The sequence below is a fragment of the Megalops cyprinoides genome, chromosome 3, assembly GCF_013368585.1.
Source record: "Megalops cyprinoides isolate fMegCyp1 chromosome 3, fMegCyp1.pri, whole genome shotgun sequence".
NCBI lineage: Eukaryota > Metazoa > Chordata > Actinopteri > Elopiformes > Megalopidae > Megalops > Megalops cyprinoides.
The window spans coordinates 43370999-43380446 of NC_050585.1; the positions used below are offsets into that span (position 1 = coordinate 43370999).

At 44.2% G+C, this 9448-nt stretch overlaps 1 protein-coding gene across 1 annotated transcript; it reads left to right on the forward strand.

The window, feature by feature from the left end:
• The first annotated feature begins 161 nt into the window (after window positions 1-161).
• On the forward strand, window positions 162-8904 carry yipf5 (Yip1 domain family, member 5). The gene is made up of 6 exons (XM_036524804.1): window positions 162-224; window positions 1114-1233; window positions 1789-1979; window positions 4111-4256; window positions 5852-6033; window positions 8053-8904. Exons 2-6 carry the CDS (start codon window positions 1124-1126, stop codon window positions 8213-8215), a joined length of 792 nt encoding a protein of 263 aa, XP_036380697.1. The 5' UTR covers window positions 162-224; window positions 1114-1123; the 3' UTR covers window positions 8216-8904.
• The last annotated feature ends 544 nt before the right edge of the window (window positions 8905-9448 follow it).

The window sequence follows — 9448 nt, forward strand, 5'->3', positions numbered from 1 at the left end:
ACGTTCTTACGTGCCTTCGGTCCACTCGTTAGCTAGCCCCATCCTAAATACGGATCACTGTTATCAAAGATGGTGATCTTTGATGGTGTGCAAAATAGCCCCACCTATCTTTTACGTCACTGTATGTGACCCGGAAGCGATACTCTTCGCTTTCTGTTGACACGTAGCAGTCAAGCTGGAAGTGAAGCTGCTTGCAGAAGGCACAGTAGGAACGGTGTATACAGGTAAAGTAAGCATTTCTGAGATGTTACGTAGTTACTAGCTGTCTTGTCATGTAGCTAGATAGTTTTATTGCACACATATTTCTGTAAATCAGCTTGCATCCGATATTTTCCCTCATAATTATGCCACAATATAATGCCAGTTAGCCGACTGAGCTTGAACCTGTATGCAGTGTAATGGCAGCTAATTTGCTAGTTAGCCAGCTGATCATAAGACAGCTATCTAACGTTAGCTGTATCACAGATGGCAGTTAGTTTTGGCTGACGTTAGCGTCTTCTTTGAGTCATTTAGCATGTAGGATATACAATAGTGGCAGATTAAACCGACAGTAAATGGATGTAACTAGCTAGCTGTACGTATGCTAATAATCATACTTACTGAAACAGGTAGCCAAGCAAGCATGCCATGGAAACAAAATATTCACAAGCCACGTAGCTGCTTCTGAAATCTCATGTTTATTTGGTATAACTGGTTTGTTAACCTGGTGGTAGCACTTATGGTATTGTGTTGTTGATATCTGGGTACGAATCCGGCCATCTACCAGACTGCTACATAGCGTTAGCTAACTCCTTTAGGAATTCTGCAGTGGCTCTCCAGAGTAGAGGGACTTGATATCTACAAATCCTTTGTGCTGAAAACGGACCCGCCTTATGTGGTAGCATATTGGTGCTTTGCTAGCACTGTAATTACCATTGTTGGTTTGTGCTAGCTTGACCACACGGCTTTCTGTGTCAGACTTTTGGGACTATGAGATTGTTTTCTGGAGGTAATTTTACCACCTTAACGGCAGACTTAAATTAATTTTGATTTCCCTCGATGGTTACATGCAGGGGAACACATGGGTGAGGAAAGTTGCTTGTTGACTAAAATGAGTTTACTGTTTTCTTGCAGGTGCTTTAAAATGTCAGGCTTTGACAACTTCAACACAGACTTCTACCAGACCAGTTACAGCATCGATGACCAAGGGCAAGCCACACATGGCTACAGTAATTCAGAAGACCCCTACAACAAGTATGTCCCATCTCATCTGTTAACAGTACTGTGCTGAGTTTTGGATGTAACACATCAACACTGAGTACCATTGGTTAGAAAGGCAGATTTCTTTACAAAGGCACACCAACACTGAGAGTGAAAAGTTAATACAAGTCACAATCAGAGAGAACAGCCTGAAGTTATTTACAGCAGCACAGACCTGCGATTAAAACCATGGTCATGTTTTTTGTAAAGTGGCCATAGCATGCCAGAGCTTTAAAGCTTTAGTCACTTTCATTTCTCAAGTTATGTTGTCTGCAGACTGTAGTGACTGCACCGGACCTTAGACAGTTAGACTGTTAGACAGTTGTTCTGTATATTATCAGGATGGTCTGATACTATACACAGATGATCAACATAACTGCATCCAGGTAGTATAAATGTCTGAGCAGTGCCTGCACTGGGATGCTGTTACTACTGACTAGTATTGTGTACTGAAGACTTTGCGGGTATTGAAGGTAGTGGGGGATGTGGGAACTGGATGGTGTGTTGGCACAGTTCAGGCACGCTAAAATGAGTCCGCTGTGTCTGCAGGCCTTATGGTCAGTACGACTACTCCCAGCAAGCAGGGTATGGGATGGGGTACGCCGCCCCACCCCCGGGCCTGATGCAACCCCAGCAGCCATACACAGGACAGATCTACCAGCCCACACCGGCGTTCACCCCAGCCTCCACACAATCAGTCTACAGCAGCAGCTTTGAGGATGAGCCCCCCCTGCTGGAAGGTAAGGGTCACTGCCTCTGTGGGGGTGGTAGTTTGTGGGAGATGGGTGACGTGGTACAGGGGGCAGCAGTGTTGCGATGGGGTCACAGCCAGACTGGCCTGAGTCTGAATCCCGAGCACGATGCAGCCCCAGAATTCACTCCCCCTCAAGAGAGAGGGAGGCCTACTTAAATTTGAGTGCTCCAGTTACTCCACTGTGTGAACTAAATGGGACATCTGTCAGCTGCAGGGACACAGCACTAAAGCACTGAGTTTGCTGACGAATGACAAAATGTAACCCGATTACCCATTTCTGGTATGAAACGAATATTGAAAGTGTCCACTGAACAGTCACCAAACCTTATCAGAAAAGCAGTTTTGGTTCATTCACCTTTTGTTTTCTATTTCCACTCTAGAATTAACCATCTAGCCTTAAATAATTTGCCTTTATACAATGGTAATACCTACACCGAGGCTGCAGATGACCAAATTCTGTGAGAATATTGTAGAAATTTCTCTGCCGTGTTGATTTGTTAAAAATTCTTGGAGGGGCAGAAAATGAAAGTGCAGAATTTTTTTTGGTTCTGCTGAACATTCACAGCAAAAGCAGCTTTTATAAATGCTATCTAAAAATACACTGTGGCAAAGTGACTCATTTGACAGTAGCACAGAGAAATGTATTGGCTGATATGCAACCTGTCATTTTATGAGCACAGTTTCAACATACTTTTCGTGGGCTCGGTTTTTTTCAGTGCCCCTGGTATAATCGACTCAAAAACTGTGCTAAAAATGTGTATTCATGTACGCACACACACACACACACACACACACACACACACTGGAGTAACATTCCTGTTAATTTCAATGTGTTTTGGCTTAAAGTACAGATAACCCTTGTATCTTCAGCCCTTTTGACTTTTTTTTTTACCCTTTTTGCACATAGAGTTCTATAGCTTTGATGTACTTGTGAAAGTACTCATCTGCCTTGCCCCAGGACTACAGCAGTGTCCTAATATAGAGCACAGACTGGGAGCAGACTAAGCCTAAATTAGCAAAAAGCGCATTATATCTAGACATTGTTACATAATTCAGTTAATGATGAACGTAGCTGTGACAAATTCAAGTGGGTTTCTCCTTTATCGTGAATTCCCTCGCGCAGGAATTGGCTTTTTAAAAGCACTGTGAAATTAATTAGCTCTAAATTGTCTTTTCTCAATTCAAAAGTACATTGAATTTCATTTTCTCATCAAATGCTAGTGTGAACATCGACTAAAATAATGTTCCAATACAATTATGAGCAATTAGTCTGTGCGTCATATACTCCCGTGATCTGGAGAGATGGTGCCAGTGAGTCAACAAGGCATTAAAAGATCCCTCTCGTGAGATTCAAACCTGTTGTGTCCAAGCCCAGTATAAATAGACTTCTAATGTATATTGCATTACACTGTTTATTTGCTTGGCAGATGCCCTTTCCCATGGTTTAATGCAGAGAGCTTAGGGCTCTGCACACTAATTACTTATTTGCTCAGCAAACTCTGTTTGTCTTGGTGACATACAAAACGTATAATAATATATTCGTAATTTAACTGGTTTTTTTTTTGGGCGTTATCCAGCTGGATATTTGTTCAAGCAGTTCTGTCGAAGCATCTTGCCAAAGGCTACAGTGGCAATGCTCCACCTGGGAATCCGGGCTGCCTCTTTACTGTTACCGACCCAAGTACCTTAACCTCAGCACAACTTCCATGCTGAATTGCATGAAACACATTATTTTCTAATTACTTAATACTTTGGCCATAGTCAAATGGGATTTGAGCCACCACCATACAATTGCAAGTCCACTGCCTTAAACTTCTGTGTGAATTTATTTCCAAAAAAATTTATTTTTTAAAAATATTTTTTGCTGCATTGAAGAATCTAAAATGTAAGATAGTTTTGATTTGTTTAACACTTTTTTGGTTACTGCATAATTCTGTTTGTGTTATTTCATAGTTTTGATATCTTTACTATTCTTCTGTGGGAATAAAAATTGTGTCCAAACTTTTAACTGGTAATGTATGTATGTATACATACTGTAAAACTGTAAGATGTAGTCTACATGCTTGTATTCCACTTCCAAAAGAGTGCCTGGCATGATTTTGTCCCCCCCCGGACAGAGTTGGGGATAAACTTTGACCACATCTGGCAGAAGACCCTGACAGTGCTGCACCCCATGAAGGCAGCGGACGGGAGCATCATGACTGAGACGGACCTGGCCGGACCCATGGTGTTCTGCCTGGCCTTCGGAGCCACACTGCTGCTGGTACGAGCTCTTTCCAGGGTGTCTGTAGGGGACTCGGCACATGGCAGACAGGGCTGGAGTGTCCTATCTGTCCTTTTTTAAGCCACACTGCTGCCATAACGAGCTGTTTAATGGTGCCCTGGGGAGCTGCCGTGTGCTGGAGCTAGAGACATGGAGGGACAGGAGGGTCCGCTAGCCTCCGGTCCTCAGAGGATGCTTCACTGTGTGCCTCAGAGGAAACAGCCCAGGGAATCTCGGAAATCAGTGAAGTGTGTCTTACATGCTTCCCCTGGTCCCCGAAAGCCCTTGCAAATATTTTCACCTGGCAAAGTCATTGAAAGCTTCAGAAAAAAAGTAAAGCTCATTCCTACAGGAATGCGTCCTAGCTTGTATCTTAAGCTTTGAGGTAATTAACTGTTAGCTGAAGCATTGTCAGTGCTGTACTTGTACATTAAGTAAGCATACTGTCAAAAGCCCAACGGTACCTGGTGTTTGCTGCCAGGAATATCCACCAGACACAGAGTGTTGTGAAAGTTTTAGGGATGAGTGAGCCTGTGGTGTGAGCTTTGTGAATGCCATCTGTCCCCATACTGAACAGCTACACAAGAGGATGAAGTCAAATCCCAGCACCAGCCCACCTGCTCACCTAGACTAACCCTGCATGGCTGTCAGCGGGCTGAGGCTGCCCCTGAGATGTCCCATAATATTTGTAATTTCTGATTGGCTGGACACTTATGGGCTCAGGGTCTGAGTAGCTAGACGATTTTCGTCAAGTAAAGTGAACACCATTCATCATACTCTTAAGGAACAGGGCTGGATAAAGTTGTACATGTGGAAGGCTGTATGACTTCCTTCATCTTTTCGCTTTGTTAGGATTTTAGGCAGATTGTGTGTCTGGCCTATATTCTGTGCTCAGCATAATCTCTCCTTCCCTAATGTATGTATTCATGAGCCGGTGGTGAAATCAGGACAAGGCTTTAAGTGCAAGATCCTTCCACCACTTTCAGCAGGCTCACACACAGAGAATCGCACAAACACACACACACACACACACACTTAAAGTGCCATGTTTCCCCTTCACATTTCAGTTTTCTTTCCTTTGCGGTATGCTTACAAAGGTAATCTTATTTAATTGGTTTGCATATCATTTTTATGATTTTTTTTTTTGTGTATAATCACAAAGCGCAGTCTAATTGTGTTAAAAGTATCTGAAATTATGGAAGGCGTAGTTGTCAGGTAGCAGAATTCTGACAGGATGTGTGTGCATTTGATCCTTTTATACCAGCAGGAAAGGCAGCAGTGGATCCTGCAGTGAGGGAGATGGTTCTGCTTTTTCTTCCATATAAACCCTTAATAACATAATTGGGTGAATTATTCAGCCGGCTGAATTGCAGGTGATGGTGTGCTTGAGGTGCTTATGCACGTCCCCCATTCACGCTGAGTGTCGCCCTGCATTCACTCAGCATAATGCCTCATTCACATGAAGTGGTGATGAGTACGGGTGGAGCTGTGTGTGCTCCTGGCCTGGTGGAGTGGTGAGGTGAGAGGGTGAGGGTGGGGGGGGTTCTGGTTCGTTTTTGGCGAGGTCCTGAGGGCTGCCTCTGTGTCTTTTCCAGACCGGGAAGATCCAGTTCGGCTACGTGTACGGCATCAGTGCCATTGGCTGCCTGGGGATGTACTGCCTACTGAACCTGATGAGCATGACGGGCGTGTCCTTCGGCTGCGTGGCCAGCGTGCTGGGCTACTGCCTCCTTCCCATGATCCTCCTCTCCAGCTTCGGCGTGCTCTTCTCACTGCAGTGAGTGCCGTCTCCTCCCCCTCCTCCGCAGCTCTGAAAGCTCTCTGTCTCTCTCTTTCTGTCTTTCTCTCTCAAAGTCAGTCAAATTCAAATTCAAACAAGCTTTACTGGCATGACCACAAAGATATATAGCATTCCCAAAGCAATTTCCGTATAAATATGCCAACAAAACAGTAATTAACTGAAAAATATGCACAAACATATACAGAAACACACATACATATATTTAGTTATTTAGTAACTGGACAGATACTTCCCGCCCATTGTCTCTCAGGCTGTGGCACTCATACGTATTGTGTTGCTAAGAGTACAATGTTTCCCTCTTCCAGAACAATTTGTAATTTTTGTTCATCTTTCCATTGCTTAAATGTGGTGTGGTGTAATTCCAAATCTCTCTCTCTGTCTCTCTCTCTCTCTCTCTCTCTCTCATTCTCTCTTTCTCTCTCTCTCTCTGTCTCTCTCTCTCTGTCATTCTCTCTCTCTCATTCTCTCTCTCTCTCTCTCATGCTCTCTCTCTCTCTCATTCTCCCTTTCTCTCTCTCTCATTCTCTCATTCTCTCTCTCTCATTCTCTCTCTCTCTCTCTCATGCTCTCTCTCTCTCTCATTCTCTCTCTCTCATTCTCTCTCTCTCATTCTCTCTCTCTCATTCTCTCTCTCTCTCTCTCTCTCTGTCTCTCTCTCTCTGTCATTCTCTCTCTCTCATTCTCTCTCTCTCTCTCTCATGCTCTCTCTCTCTCTCATTCTCTCTCTCTCATTCTCTCTCTCTCTCATTCTCTCATGCTCTCTCTCTCTCTGTCATTCTCCCTTTCTCTCTCTCTCATTCTCTCATTCTCTTTCTCTCTCTCTCATGCTCTCTCTCTCTCTCATTCTCTCTCTCTCTCTCTCTCTCATTCTCTCTCTCTCTCATTCTCTCATGCTCTCTCTCTCTGTCATTCTCTCATTCTCTCTTTCTCTCTCTCTCGCTCTCTCTCTCTCTCTCTCTCTCTCTCTCTCTCTCTCTCTCCCTCTCTCTCTCATATGGGTGGGTGCTGTCTGTTGCCGCCTGTGTTGGATATACACGCCCTATTTCCACTCTCTGCAGCTGGGTCCCAGCTGGACCACTAAGTTTGGGATCAGAGAGGCATCTCTCATCAGGTTTTTTTTATTATATTGTCAGAATGAACAAGAGCTAGTCATACTAACTGGGATTTCCAGGCTAACTGATGGGCTTGGCTACAAGCTGTCCAGGGGCATATTTGGGGAACCTTGTGGTAACAGTGTGTCAGTCAGCTTCAATGCTGTCAGGAAGAAGGAAGCATTAAACATATAGCTGTTTCGTGTCATTTTTATCAATTAGGCTATAAGAAGATTGCATACTTGTCTACATTACCCTTTCACTATTTATGTTTCTTGTTGTTAAACATTCATTCTTGTACTATGTAGCAGTATAAGTGTTTGATATCTTTAGCAGTTTTGATAATCGCACTAAGTGTACCTTTATTGCATAAAACACTGGTAGCTTTATGCTCATTAATCGCATCACTCTAATTAGGGTTAATGTGACACATAAGAAACTGCAACATCTTGTCTGTGTTTTTTTTTTGGCAGTACAAACCTACAGTTTACAACAGAATATTCTCACATTCTCATTTTTAAACCAGGTAATGTGTTACACTATGATGTACTTTCGCAACAATGGAAAAACAAGCTGTCAATGTCAGCCAAGCTCAGCTGGGTTCTAGTGTGAGGTGGCACAGCATGGTGCTCTCTGTGGAAAAGGAGCATTAGCAGCTAATTAGCACACACAACACTTATGCAGTGCTGGTAGATCTGCTGGGACATCTCTCCTTAGCCTGTTGTGCATTAACACAATTTAAGACCATTTTTGAATATGCAGTTGTGTTAGAGTTTCTTCAGGTACCCTACTGTGAAAGTCCAGTGTCAGACCACAACAGACGGAAAAGAAGAAGGGAAACCACACAGGTGACAACCTGTGTCCTCAGCGCTGCCTTAACACGGTACTTCTCCGTTTTCCACAGAGGCATGATGGGAATTGTCCTCACCGCCGTGATCATTGGCTGGTGCAGTTTCTCCGCCTCCAAAATCTTCATCTCAGCCCTGGCCATGGACGGACAGCAGCTGCTGGTGGCGTACCCCTGCGCCCTCCTTTATGGGGTGTTCGCCCTCATCTCTGTCTTCTGAACTGACCCCAGCGCAGTGCGAGAAACAACCCCAAAGACTCAGTTAACTGCAGGAGGGGGCCAGCGTCACGCCTGTCCCGAAGCAGGGAGGGCACAGCTGTCCCCCCCTACATTCCACCCCCGATGAGAGGGGTCAACGCAAGCGTAACAGGAAGCAAACGTCACCAGTTTCCCCCGAGGACTTCAGGAACGCGACGCAACATCCGTAGATGTACTCCGCTGTATAGCTTGTATGTTTGTAACTGTACATAATTCTTATTTTTCTGAGTGATGTGGCCTTCGGTGATGGTATGCACAGATATCATGCAAAAATGGAAATTAAGCAAGGGAATTCAATCTAACTTCTGGAGTTATTTTCCTGTTCCTTTAGTGACGGATTTCAGCAAAAACTACATTTTTACTGCTCATGGTTGTGACCACAGAACTCATTGTGTGAGGGAATTCAAAAGAATTGAACACGTTTAAATTTCTCATTCTAATATAACAATACACCATAGCGGTTACATTGAATGCCCCACTAAGTTAATTTTAAATCTTTGTTAATCACGTGGACAGAAAGCCAATGTTTATTTTCCTGTTAACTGTAAATACTCTTGTTGATAATGACAGGCCTCGATCACATATTTGTGTATTGGTGTGGCCTCGGCATCTGGAAATAAGTGACGTTTTTAAATTGCTGGCATTGTCAGGCGAACCAGCCCACCCTAAACAAATTGACCAAAGCTCTTTGAGTTTTCCCAGCATTCCTCTCGATGTTTTCCACTCTGTAGGAGGTTCGCCCTCTGAAGCATGGCGGCACGGGGTCTCTGAGTGTTGAATGGGTCACATGTGTATTTGTGAGTTTACAGTCAGCAGAGAGGGCCTGTCTGGGTACACACATCTGTGAACACAAGAGGGCCGCCTCTGGGGTTTCGCTTTCAAAGAGTCCACATTAAAAAGGAAAAAAAAAAAAAGACAAAAGGAGGTTTTGTCGAATTTCTGTGACGCTTTTAGCCTCGGTCATGTCTGTGCGCTCTGTGTTCCCTCTGAGACGGGTCATCTCGTCGCCATCAGGGCAAGGTCCCTCATCGCCCGATTTCTGTGCCTTGTTGTCTTCATCACAAGTTTAGCTTTGTCTCTTACACAAATTGGGATTTGAGCTCATGACCTCCAGCACACCCAGGATGGCACTGGACAGGTTTGTGATCCTAACCGTCAGTGACCTTGTATCCGTCAGAGGCTGTGGAGTCGACCC